General features: G+C 36.7%; 1 protein-coding gene across 5 annotated transcripts in view; it reads left to right on the forward strand.

Moving 5' to 3' along the window:
* The window catches only part of MAP2K5 (mitogen-activated protein kinase kinase 5), a 263,311-nt gene that overhangs the window by 60,005 nt on the left and 188,907 nt on the right, over positions 1-14,399 (forward strand). For all 5 annotated transcript variants that reach the window (XM_070468702.1, XM_070468703.1, XM_070468704.1 and 2 more), the window contains exons 7-8: positions 118-166; positions 7,278-7,342. In XM_070468702.1, coding sequence (XP_070324803.1) covers positions 118-166; positions 7,278-7,342 — 114 coding nt within the window. The remainder of the gene's footprint in view (positions 1-117; positions 167-7,277; positions 7,343-14,399) is intronic.

Below are 14,399 nucleotides of genomic sequence, written 5' to 3' on the forward strand. Positions count from 1 at the left end.
TAAAAAGTGTAGTCTATGTCTACACCTAAAGCAAAAGTGTATTTTAGTCTAGAATGTTCAGTGTTGTTCAGAGGTGTTAATGAATTTGCTATTAAAAACTATGCCTTTTCTTTTCAGCTTAAAGAAGTCTTCTGCCGAACTGAAAAAAATATTAGCCAATGGCCAGGTAGGTGTCATTACAGATTAAGATTTTCTGATAGTGGTAACTTAGTGCTGTCTAGTTTTTTTTTTTTTATCCGTAAACTTAATAAACAGATAAAGGGTCTATACATTTCTTCTTGTCATAAATGAATTACATGGCTTAATTTGATTGGCAGAACAATTTGCAGCACGTTTTTCAAACTGTGCTAATGGGTTTCACTCCCGGCAGATTGAAGTAGCACGCACACATCCTGCTGCCAGCTCAGGGTGGAAAAGTTAATCAGTTCTGAACAAGTGTGTCAACCGTGGGTTGTTGGAACGGCCCTGCGTCCTGAGGTGACTGCTTCTTTCATTATCTTTAGGGAGAAAAAGGAAAACTGTTAACTTTCTCACCTTAGTTCCTCCTTTTGTCCTGAAACTAACACTGGCTTTTTAGAGGAACAGAGTCACAACAGACCTTTGCCATTTAAAATTCCTGGCCTTCAGGAGCCCTCCGTTTGTCCAGCTGACTGGTCATCGAAAGCAGAATGACCCGCTCCAGTCAGTGAGGGACAAACGGGCCTGCAGGCCAGTTATTTCTCACTAATTTTGATTCAAGTAAATGGACACATCTGAAATAGTATAGTGCTTTTAAACATACACTGGTAAATTAAGCTACCTACAGGGTCTGCGATTCTTCAGTAGCAACATAAATGCGCTTGAATGTTTGTTATGGAGGAAGCCCTTTGATAGCCTTGGAGGCAGGCGCCTGTCCATTGCGATCAAGCCTACCTATTAGGCTCTATTGACTGAGACATCTGTGTCACCGCGAATAAAAGACTCTTATTGATTTTCTTAACTGCTGTTCACTTCCCGTCCATGTTTCGAAGGCTGAAATCTTAATTATCTCAGATGCTTATTCAGTGCCTTCACATGCTGACCTCTCCAAGCCTCATTGGCATTTCATGAATCAAGTGCTTGTGGTGGAGCATGTCAGGAAGACAGAGCTGGGTCCCCGTGCCTGTCCTTTAATATCACCTGTACCTTGGTGGCCTAATAGATGTGTGTGCCTTAAAATGATGCCTGTGTGGTGGTACTTCTGGAAACCTTATTTATTTAGCATGTGATCTCTTGACTATAGTTAGAAAAAGTAAACTGATTTGTATTTGACATCTGATTGTCATCCAAAGTGTGTAAATTCTAGTCCTTAACTATGCAGTGTACAGCTAAGGAGAATCTGATGTTGTATGTATAATCTCATTGGCCCCCAAATTTTAGATCATGTTTATCCAATAGGACTTTTAACTTTAAGCAGCCAAAGTTTTTGTTTCGGTTGAGGTCCGTGTATATATCCCCCTAGTGCCCTGCACGTTTTGAAACATATGAAACAAAACCTGGCCAAAAGCTGAAATATTGAGCCTAGGATATTTATGTATCTCCCAACGTGTTTGCATTCTAGTTACTAACTGTAACTTATGAGTTACTTGTGTTCTTCAGCCGGAAAATATATTTCAAAATTGACATAAATTAAGAAGCTTTAACTACATTTGTTCAACCCAGGCAACGGAAAATAACCTGTCATAGATTCTTTCAAAAATGAAAAACATTTTATTTTCAGGGCAAAAAAAATAAACATTCTGAAATGCTCCTAGTATTCTGAATCTAATACCATAAATATCTTAGTGCTCTCAGTTAGGAGATTCTCTTTGGTAGAGAATTGTCATGGCAATGATTTTTGACACTTAAAGATTGTTTATTGCTTTCCCTGGGGAATGTGAAGCCCCACGTTAAATAGCATGGCATTTCGTTATTTTTAAGGATTAGCCATTTTACTTTTATTTTTATTCACAAAACAAAACAAAGAACTCCCACCTTTGGAAGTCTGCAAAATACCTCCTCCTCCTCTTAATTCCTCAGTCCTTGGTGCTATCAGGTAAGTAAAGAGTGAGCGAGATTGCATTGCAGTGAGGTAACATGCTCCATTGTGGCGTCAATAAATTTCTGGGCTGAACACTGACACCACTTGCTATGGAAGATGTAAGTCACATTTAACGATACTTTAACACTTAAGCGTAGTGTTTTATTTTAGTGGTTTATGCTCTCAAGCATTAATAATGATTTGCCTTTCCACTAGCCTCCACTTAGATTTAATAAGGAATTCATATTAATCATTAAAAGAAAGGGACATGATTCTTCAAGATAATCAAATATTGACAGGTTAGAAATAGCTTTCTGCCTGGGTTCATTGATATAGGTTATGTGATATAAATATTTATTTCTTTTCTGTCACTCAGAGTAAATGCCACCAATTGATTCAGCATTGATATAGTGTCAACAGTTCATAAGAAACATTTGACTGGCTTGTGTTTTCCGATTAGTCTCTGCTCTATAAAGTGGGATTTACTAAATCTCTCCAATTGTCTGCTCATAGAGTGTGACTGCTTTCTGAAACCATTATTGCTTCGATTTGTGAAGCAAAGGTCTGGTGATAGGACTGGTTTCTGTCAGACCTTTACATATAAAAGTAAGATTAATTGAGCATTTTTGTTTTAATGATTTATAAGCGATAGGTACTGATTCTTCTTAATACAGGCAGACAGTAAACAAAGAATATTTTCTTTGTTGATCCATAATTGAATTCCATTTCATTTTCCTCATTAATTTCATTAATATTATATTAAATCAAATGTTTTTTAGAAAGTTTAACATTTAGTCATTGGAATGAAGGCATTGTTTTTCTGTAATCACTTTTTGATGGAGGATTCCTTTTTTTTCCTGCTTAAAAAAAATCATAAGGTATTTTTGGCATGTTTTATTGAGCACTATAAGTCAGTACCACTGATGTGTTTTCTGAATGTGTTTTTCCCACTTCATTTGTAGTGCAGTATCATCTGTTTAACATTAGAAATGGCCCAGTGGGTCAATTTAAAGGATTAAAAAAAGTGCAGTTACTCCAAGGATGTATGACTTTGACCTTTGCATCTCTAAAGTTGTCTTTCCTCTGTTTTTTAGAATTTGTAAGAGAGAGTGACAGTGTTTTTCTATTCCTAATAAGTCAAGTATAAATGTACTGTGAAGTCAGAAATCTAGAAATAATTCTAATCCTATTACAAAACTGTTGTTTTATGAACTTCAGATACCTTTAAAAAAACTTCTTGTGTTTAGGAGAAAAAAAAAAGGAGGAAGAAAAATAGTATTCAACGTAAAATTAGCTTTAAAAACTGTCCTATTACCAATATATAAAACACGTAGCTTCTTACAGTTCATCTTAGGTCTGACCTAAATATGGACGAGAGTGTGTGTGTCCAGACTCCATGACAACTCAGCTCCCCGAACCAACAAAACCTTTCTGCCCTTCCTCGTCCCACCCCCACCCCCGCCAGCAGCATCAGAGCCCAGTGCCACTCATGTCTCTCAGGTCATTTGCCATCATAGCAGTTGACACGTAATTGTAACTCTCAGGGTTTTTTTCTTCTTCCTCCCTCACCTCTGTTATTCTGCCTTTTATTTGCTTTTTTTTTTTTTTTTCAGTTGAAACAAGGAAACTGACTAATACTGAAAAGTTATTTGGTATCTTTAATTGTATAAAAACTTCCTTTTACTTCTTATTTAAAGTGCTATGTGATTCCTCTTCTTAAAAACAAACATTGTAGTTGATGAAATTGCTTTTAACTTTTGAGTGCCCTTCAGTTGATTATTTTCCTTCCTATGGGCCAGTGACCATTGATGGAGAGGCTGTCCCTCCATACTTACCCATGAGATCAACTGAGATCACAGAGCTGAGTATCCTCAAAGACTGAATTCTCACCTTGACTAGTTACGTGACACAAATGGATTGGGTTATAAACTTAAAATGCTGTAAAAATATGATTTTTATGTTACCTGATCTCAACTGTTATATTCAAATACTGTACTTTGTAGGCTTATAAATCCCACTTTTGTATCATAACGAGCACTGTTCCTATGTTTCATTTTAGAAAAGTTGAATTAATATGCTTTTCTAAACTAAAAAAGCAGATATGTTGTTAGCTATTTGTTTATCCCTTTAATGATTATTTCATATTTAAGATCAATGAAAGTAACCCCATTTTGATCAGAGATACGCAATTCTTTTTTTTTTCAGATATACAATTCTTAAAATTCGTTGTAATCAGTTCATAAGCTTGACCCTAATAGTTTACCTTTTTAAAACTTTTCTGACATGATTAATACTTATATTCTCTATAAAAATTAGAAGGTTCCCATAGGCAAAAAGATCTGATATTTTTAAATAGAAAAATCTACCAGTCTATTTACAGTATAGGCAGATTTCTATATGAAACTTTAAAACACTGTAGAAACACTTAATTTTTTATGGAGACTGTTTTTTGAGTGACATAGTTCTAGAACTTACTCTTTAAAACCATTTTTATCTTTACGATACTCTTACGATCTTTCTCATTATCTGAGGGATTCCAAATTTCCACCCTTGAATTTGCCTAAACATTGTATTGGCATGCGCATAACACTTGTCTGTACACACACACCCCTAGGCCTTACACAGCATCCGTAACATCCCCATGTCGCTGGAGCTTTCAGCTCAGCCCCTGCCTTTTTTCTCTCTACCACTCCTGGTTAAGTTGGCATGCTAGGTGGGCGGCTGCTCCACTTTTCTTTTCAGCCTAGGGGTTTTAAAGGTAAAAGAAGACTGATGCTGGGATTATAATCGTTGAAGCTACTTAGAGACCTACCCCTTTGCCTTTTCTGCCTCCAGCAGAATATCACAAAATCAAGCCCCCTCAAAAGTCCTACATCTCTCACAGTATTTTATTGGAATGTGTGATATCACTGAGTCTTCATGTTTATATTTTTCTAAGAGGAAACTGCTGTTCCTTTTACCTGGAAACTTCTGATGGTGTGGTGTAGGTGGAGGGGATGTAATCGGACTGTGACCTCTCTAAGGGCCCAGATCCTATAGCTGCATCCAGCTTACCCTTAAACCTCATTGCTGCTGCTGCTGCTGCTAAGTCGCTTCAGTCGTGTCCGACTCTGTGCGACCCCATAGACGGCAGCCCACCAGGCTCCCCCGTCCCTGGGATTCTCCGGGCAAGAACACTGGAGTGGGTTGCCATTTCCTTCTCCAATGCATGAAAGTGAAGTTGCTTAGTCGTGTCCGACTCTTCACGACCCTATGAACTGCAGCCTACCAGGCTCCTCCATCCATGGGATTTTCCAGGCAAGAGGACTGGAGTGGGTTGCCATTGCCTTCTCCGAAACCTCATTGCTACCAGTTCAGAATTTGTGGACGTTGAATGAACTTTCTCCTAGAAATTTACTTCAGGCCGTGTTGAGGATACAGATTGTTCAGCAATTTACTAGTACAAATTAGGTTGTTGCAGTCATGTTTAGGCTACCTTGAGGAATGTTTTCAAGGAAGTAGCCTATTTGTACCTGCCAATATATACTGATATTTACATATGTATGTTTTATACTGTTTGATCAAGGTAAACCCAGTAGCAACTCTGCTAGTTTGTTTAGCATCTCAAGTTACTTTATGTGCAATTTCATGCTGTTTTAAAATTTATCATTTGGTCCAGAATAATGAGATTTTCTTTTCTTCATGCCACATATTTTATATAGGTTGAAATATGTTTTATTTTCTGTATTAGTGATTTAAAGGAAATGAGGAAAAGAATTTCCTTCAAATAGAAAAATTTTTGCCAATTTTTATGACTAATCTGTCATTTTGTCTCTGACCCTAAATGTAGTAATTAGCTGATTGCAAATTACATCAGTTAGGTTGTACTATAATTAAGTTAGGTGCTGAGATGGACATTTATACATTGATCTGTCAATATTCTTTTACAGTTTGGTGGAATGGCTTGGAAAGGAAGCTATTTCTGTTACTTCCACTGTATTCCTAATTATCACAGCTCTCTGAAGCTTCAACCTCAGAAATGTATAGAAGAAAAATATTTCCCTTGATAAATGGAACCTTGTTTTATTCCATTGATGAAAGTTTAGAGTAGAGCAAAATATTTAAAGCTTTACTATAATGGTCTGAAAGCAAACTATTTTTTTTCCCAGGTGATACTAAATTAAAAACTCCATCCATTTTTTGCCCATGCAAGGCAGTGCAATTCCCTGGAAATTGATTTTTTTTTTCAGGGCTTACTATGGCTTTTCGAAAGCTTTAGCTATATGGAAAATAACACTTTATTGAATCCACTTAGTGTATAAAGTTGGCAGTTAATTTTTAAGCAACCAAACCAGTGTGTAGAAAATTACTGAATACCTTAAATAGAATCTGACTAGTCTTAAAGCCATTTGATAAATAATTACTTAGGGAGTTGTTTCAAACTCTAAAACATTATTTTGTGAGTACTAAAATAATTTCAGTTCTATTCACTATACAAATGAGAGTAGTATTTGTGATATAACAGTTTTACAGAGCCTGGGAAAATGTACATAATAGAAATAGGAGTAGAAAATGTATATAATAGATTAGAAAAATGACTTTAGTTTATATGAATCACATGCTTACTTATTTTCCTTTTATGCATTATAACATTTTACTATGTGTGCCTTTTAAAGTGCACTGATTTGGCACTTTTTCATAAGATTTCTACCCAACTATTGCTGGGTACTAATTTATCATTTCCCCCCCCCAAAAAGCAGTGTTAACTCTAGGAAAATCATTAACGTTATTCAGTTAGTTTGTTTACTGTTAATTAGAGGGTCACTTGAGGAGTTTTCAGGGGCTGATGTATTTACAGACTGTGCTTTGGATTCCTGGGTGGGAGGGTGTGTGTCTTGCCGAGTCTGACTTCGGTTCTGCCGTGCTGTTTGTGGCTGTTATTGTAGTGCTGGAGACTGTTCTTATCGGTATCTCTGACCTGACCCTTTTGAGCTATGTTATATCATTCCATTTTGACACCTTTTATCAAACTTTAATGAAATGACCCAGGCAAACAAATTGTCGTTAAACTTTCCATCACTTTGTCCCTTGGTATCGTCTTTTATAAATTGGACAGCAAATGTTGTATTGATCTTCTCGTTCTTGCAGCTGAACTTGAAATGACCCAGACTGCTTGTTGTTTATGGCCCAGAGTTGCTTTTCCTTGACATTTCCATCCACAGCATGACACCCTTTTTGTTTTTCTTTCTTTCTTGTGGAGATGAATGAACAAGACATACGGTATCGAGACACTCTTGGTCATGGCAACGGCGGCACAGTCTACAAGTGAGTAGTCAATTTTGTTTAAACTTTCTATCCACTTTTGCCAAATGTGGGTATCCAAGTTCTCCATGGCAGAGATTTTTAAATGACCACCAGCACTTAGATTTTATTTCCACATGTGACTCCAAAATTCTGCAAGGCATCTATTTTCTCAGGAATTGCTTGGAAACGTGCATTTATATTGCCTTTTTAATATTTCTGAGTCTGCATCTCTCCTGGGTGAGCATTTAATAGTCCACCATTAGCAAGTATACCTTTAACTGGCCTGAAGTTTAATGCATTTTTTTTTCACTCTTTAACACCATTATTTTTTTTCTTAACTTGCTAGCACCCTATGCTAGCCCCCCTGCCTGTTTACACCTATGCCCAGTGGAAGACAAACTTTATAAATACCGTGGCTTTGCCCTGTGTCGACACTTAGTTATTAAAAAGCCTCTTCCTGTTGTGTTTCCTCCTCTCCTCACCCTACACCCCTGAGAGAATTTCTACACATTGATGAATATGTTAAGTTATAAAATTCTCCCAAATTCTGGTTGCAGTGATCTTAGCCTAAAGGAGTATTCATTTTCATATTAAAAAATGCTAACCGTAAAAAATACTTCTCTCGACAGGGAAGTCTTTCTCATGCAGTAGTGCAAAGTTTAAACTACATAATGTAATATCTGGTACTTAATAGTCTGCAATGATGTATGAAAAATATTCCACTAGGAATTAAAAAATCCGTATTCTGTAAGGAAGCCCTGAGGGAGTAATAAAGCTTTCCTCCAGAGAGCTGTTTTCCGTATATACACTACCCCTGCATCACATTATAATTGTGTTTTTACCTTAGATATTTTACTATTGATATTAATATGTATTTTCAAAGTTGTAAAATAATTAATTTATGTTCTTATTGGTTACTGATTTTCTTAGAATTTTGAGTTCTTACTAACCATGTGAATATAGCTAAAAATTGCCCTGTTGCCCTTGAACATGAAAGGTCACATCCTAAAATTCCAGAATATCCTCAACTCAGATGCAGCCTTGCCATAGAACTAGATTTCTCAGGTCAGAAGCTCCTTCAGAGTTATCTGATCCAGTTCCCTCCCTAGGGCTTCGATTCTCTCTGTAGGTAGAGCCAGGAAATGTCCTTTCTCCTAAAGGAGCATAGTCCTTTAAGAAGATATGTTTACATATTTGGTTGGTTTTCCTATAGGTGACTGAGTATGGTGAGTAGTTGGTCTGAATGCTAATTGCTTCCACTGTGCTAATTCAGATAATTAAATAATAACACATTTCTTTCACAATCCTTGGATCTTACCCTCTTGCCCTTAAAATGTGTGATGCCTAATTTGTCTAAAGAATTTGAGGCTACCATTGTCCTTTCCTGGATCTGTACTATCATTCCTTCCCATGCAACCCCTGCTGCTGCTGCTGATGCTGCTAAGTCGCTTCAGTCGTGTCCGACTCTGTGCGACCCCATAGACGGCAGCCCACCAGGCTCCTGTCCCTGGGATTCTCCAGGCAAGAACAATGGAGTGGGTTGCCATTTCCTTCTCCAGTGCACAAAAGTGAAAAAAGTGAAGTCGCTCAGTCATGTCCGACTCTTCACGACCCCATGGACTGCAGCCCACCAGGCTCCTCCAGCCATGGGATTTTCCAGGCAAGAGTACTGGAGTGGAGTGCCATTGCCTTCTCTGATGCAACACCAAGTACTACATAAATAGCATTTCTTTGTCCTGGTCTTCTGCTCCTCACTCTTATCTGACTTGACCTTTTACCCTGTCCTGAAGGTTCTTGAGTTCAGGTACCATTAGAAATAAGAAAGAACATGTATACTCGAATTGCTTCTCTTGAGTTCCGGACTAGAGGGAGCAGTTTTCAAAGTCTCAGCTTTTCTTCTTCTTAATGCTTTTATGCTAATGTTCAGGTATAATAAAACAGAAAAGTTTTCTAGCAGCTCTTTGAACTTCTTTTATTGGCTTCGAATAGAATCGAAACATATTTCTTTAGATGTCTAACCTACTTATTTGTGCTGTTTCACCAAATGTTTGACTCTCGAGCATGTTTATATTTTTAAATTGAAGGCCTGTTGTGAATTTACCGTCCTGGTTTATTCTAGAGAGGAGAAATCATAAGACCAAACCCCAGCAGATAATTTTTATTGGAAATAATATTCTAGGTGTTAAAATTTTAATCTTTTATCTTAAAATAGGTTTATAAAAAAAGGGAGAGAGGGCATACAGGGAAGTAGAAATAACATGCCCATCCCGCAAGGGAAAATTACAACATAAAGTTATGTCAGTGTTGTTTTTCTTTAACTGTTACCCTTAATTGTAGTAAAAACATAAAAATTGCCATCTCAACCATTTGTGTAAGTCTACAGTTCAGTGGCATTGAGTACATTCACATTGTTGTGTAACCATCAACACTGGCCATCTGCAGAACTTTTTTTGTCTTGCAAATAATTTCCCATTCACTTGGCTAATAGCTTTTAGCTAAGAAGCCTGGCTAGATGTTTTCTTTTTATTAGTCACAGTATCCAAGAGAGGGTTCTTAGTGCGAGTTTTTTAATTTGCCAGGATGCCGCAGTGACATTAGCAACTTCTCCTGGGTTTATTTAGTTGGCTTCCATTGCTAATGCTCAGAACACGTTGTAAGATTCAGTATGATTTTGACAGTGGTTGTTTATGGAGGGTGAGTAGCGGGATCATGATCATTTCAGTATTTTATTTTATGTCATAGATTTCTTATGAAAAGAAGACATTTCACTTATTGCCTAGGTGATTCTTAAGGAGAGAGAACATGAAGATATAAAATTACATAACTACTTGTCATTGATCAGTTCAGTTCAGTCGCTCAGTCATGTCCAACTCTTTGCGACCCCATGGACTGCAGCATGCCAGGCTCCCCTGTCGTCACCAACTCCCAGAGCCTACTCAAGCTCATATCCATCGAGTCATTGATCATTGATCATTGGGCTTCATTTCTGTCTGGGCTTCAATTTGTGGTGTTCTCTTATTTCTGGCTTTTAGTTCAGCACAAAGAAATGGTATAATCATCAAGAAATGAAAAGCCACTTTACTAAAGTCTCTATAAAACTGAGTGATGTGTTATGATTGACTCTCTTCTGTAGTAAGTTTACCTTAATGGTGCTGACTATAAAAACTGTGATTTTTCAAACAAAAATGATTACATTACAGGCTATGCTACATAAACTAGATGAAGAAAATATTGGAAAATCCACTCATTGGTAACAAAACTGCCTAATGGGCCTATTTTTTTTTCTTATAAAGAATAATAAAGCTAATAAATGTGAAGCAAAAGTTGATATTTCAGTCTTATTTGCACCACTTGAGGAGATGTTGTAAATTTCAAAACATATGATATTGTGTAGCTGCAATATATATTATTTAATAGTTGATCACATTTTCATCCTTTAAGTTTGGATATTCTCCTCAGTTATACAATATGAAATTCTGGGCCTATGTATTTGAACCAAATGTGGATTCTGTGTATAGCCCTCTGCTGAACTCTTATTATGATAGCGATCCAGCCAGGTAATTTTAAATTATGGTATCTCTTGGATTATTAGTTTGGATGAAATGGATCAATTCTAGGAGAAGGAATAATTAAGGAAAAGTAAATGAATGTACTTTAACTGCTTCATTTTCTAAAGTGGTACACGTTGCTCCAAAAACTAAATCAGGAAGCGCACATGTACTATTCCCTTCTGGTAGATTCACAATAAGTTCTGAAAACTTAGAGGAAGTAGAAAACAGTATGTCTTGTGGTTAAGTATAGGGACTCTGAGTTTGAACTCTGCATCTGCCACTAACCAGCTTGTGTGACGTTGGGAAAGCTACATAGTGTCTTCTATCTCAGTTTCCCTATGCATAAAATGGGGATAATACTAATACCGATCTTAGAAAAGTGGGCTTCCCAGGTGGCTCAGTGGTGAAGATTCTGCCTGCCAATGCAAGAGACGCAGGAGACATGGATTCAATCCTGGGTTGGGAAGATTCCCTGGGGGAGGAAATGGCAACCCAGTCCAGTACTCTTGCCTGGAGAATCCCATGGATAGAGGAGTCTGGTGGACTGTAGTCCATGGGGTCACAAGGAGTTGGACAGGACTTAGCGACTGAGTACACATCTTACAAAATTACTGTGAGGTTAAATTAGATGTTCCATAAAAAAGGCTTAGTACTGTGACTGACACTGAATGTTCATGATACTTACATGAACTTACTACTGTTAATGATAGAAATGAACAATGATAGAAAGAGCATTAATCCCTGGGCTTCCTATGCTTACTTGGCCATGCGATTCTGTTTTTGAGAAAGATCTGTAAATATCTCACAGAATTAAAGTTGTGTTGAATTAACTTTGAGAAATTGTACAGTATGATACATAATGTATTTCTATGTTTCCTTTTGTTCTTTAGTTGCCTTATGAATATGGTTTATTATTATATCATATATTATGATTTTTCGAAGTTTCAAGGTATATTCTCTTTTATCGTAGTTTACTTTCAAATTGCTATAAGACAGCTGGTATTAATGGCAAGCCTCTTTTAACACTGGTGGAAGCTAGGGCTCACATTCACGCGGCAGAGCCAGCACATACACAGCATCTCTTCCTTTCACTCTCTTTTTCCCTGAGGCAGCGTTTTGTCAAGGTCAAGCAGAGTCCATTGCATTTACTTGTATTTTCTAGTGTACCCAGCACAGTCCTAAGGGTAGAAGAGATGCTCTATACATGTTGGCTGGAATGAGAATGAGGCAAGTGGAGGTTTTTTCCAAGCAGGTTTTAGCAGAGTTCTTTAATTGGATCCTCCCCATATCTAGCTAGTTTTAGATGCTGCATAATTTTGAGCCTGCATAATTGTTTTAGAACATTCACCAAGAAACATAGGGATTTCTAAACTAAAAACATGTTTGAATGGTTAATTTTCTTTCACATATTTAAAACTGAGTATTTGGTATCCATTAACTCAACATTCTAGTTACTGTCTTTTTTTCTTGGAGAGTAAGTCATGTGGAAGTGAAAGTAATTAATAGGCCCAGTTACTTTGAAAACGTTCTATGATAATGAGTCAGGCACTCAGGTTTTTTGCTCTTTCAGTGCGTTGGTTTGAAGGAGTCGTGTAAGCTTTGGGTTCAAAAATGGAAGTAGTATCTACCTCTTAGGACTTAGGTCATGCTAAGTCAGTTAGCCAACACACACTTATGGATCGTATGTTCTCTTTTTCCTTAATGCAATTATTCAGGTTAAGACTCTTGCTGTCAGCTTTCTGGCCGTGTATTCTAATCTCAAGGTATTGGAAAACACTAGTGAATTTTCTAAATCCAGCTGCTTCTTACAGTACAGTTAAGAGTGTAACCTGGGTTTGAGGTAGAATTTTCTCAGTGGTATAATTGGTGGCATATATGCTAACTACATGGTGTTCCAAAGATTGGATATATACCATTATTTAACAATTAATTTGGCCATATCTAGAGATAAGAGAGAAGGGTTAATAATTCTCAAAGGTGTTGGTCTTGCCTTCTTTCTGTTGTCTTACCTATATTATGAAATATTCGTTGGGCAGTAGAGTGGGGATGGTTCTTGGAGATGGTAACTCAGATCATGTGTACTATTAAATTGTATTCTGCCTTTGTGATATGGCTTACAGGCCAACTAAAACATTACATTTTTGTTTCAGGACTGGAATTGTATCAGCCCATTGCTGATAAACATGATTTATTTTATGAACATTAGAAGCTGTGGTGGTCAGTTATAGAAAATGAAAAAATATATGAATTGTTGCCTAATTAAATGCTATTTAGTAAACAAAATATTTTAAAACAGGATTCCTGAAGGGAAAGCACAACCAAGAGAGTCCTTGATGTAAATATTGGGAACCACATAATACCGAGAAAAACTCTGATTTCCTTTTTCACCAAACAACCCAAAGGTGCCAAACCAGAAACAGTCATAGGCCTGACCCCAGTTTCTCTAACAACTGCATCAGTGACTCCACTTCTTTTTGTTTTTCTCCCTGAAGTGCTTCTTGTAAATTAAGAGTAGTTTTTAAATGGTTTTGATATTGACCCAAGAGCTAGGGTGATTGTTTGATTTATTTTAACTTTAAATTTCCAATCAAATGAAGTGCCCTTTCCTTGCAGCCAGGATTGTATTTTAAACTAGTAAATAAGACATCATCTTAATGTAAAATTAAATACTTGTATATGGCTGAATTGTATTATAGTATCATGTGACAAGCAAGGATATTAAATATTTTCAGAAAATCAATAAGCATTTGTCAAATAAAATTAATTATGTACACTTCCCTCTCTCAGCATTCACTGTTACAGGTTTGTTTCATACAGTAATGCGCATTGTATTGATTAGAACCTGAAGAATGAACCTGAGCTCCTGACTCTGCACCTCTCCTGCCTTTGCTGCCCCATCTCCATGTTCCCATCACTTCACACATGCTCACATTCATTACAGCAATGATGGATTATTGGCATCCAGCCAACATGACAGGATGTCACAGGTCGCTGAGCAGAGATTTTCAGACTCTGTTTCCACCCGAATTAACTATTATTGAAATAGTTTATTGAGATTGAAGTATTGATCATTTTCTGCTAACCTTGGCTTAAGGGAAGGAAGAAGAGGCAGGGGTATTTCTGAAAGACACTAAATTTCATTTTAAAAAATCTCATTTATTTAGCCTTTTCTTCTTCCTGTTTTATAGCCCTTATTGTTTTATTGCTTGGAAAAGAGTATCTTGGCTTTATTTTTATGACAGTATAATTATACTTCAGAAATACACTTGATTACTATGGGTAACAAAATTGTTCTAGTATATTGGTTTGGCCAATATTGCTATACAAACAACTTTTCAGTCAATTGAGTCTGGTAAAAATCAATACATTATGGTAATATTTCAAGTAAGAATTTGCTGAATTGAAGTATTTCAACCCTATCTCCTTTCAGGGAAAAATAGTTTTGAAGTAGCAAGGCTTCTTTCTAATATTTTATTTTAATAAAAGCGCTTTCTTTATAAAGAAATATAAAGTCCTCAGCAGAAGTG

Source organism: Odocoileus virginianus, chromosome 6 (genome assembly GCF_023699985.2).
Source record: "Odocoileus virginianus isolate 20LAN1187 ecotype Illinois chromosome 6, Ovbor_1.2, whole genome shotgun sequence".
Taxonomy (NCBI): Eukaryota; Metazoa; Chordata; class Mammalia; order Artiodactyla; family Cervidae; genus Odocoileus; species Odocoileus virginianus.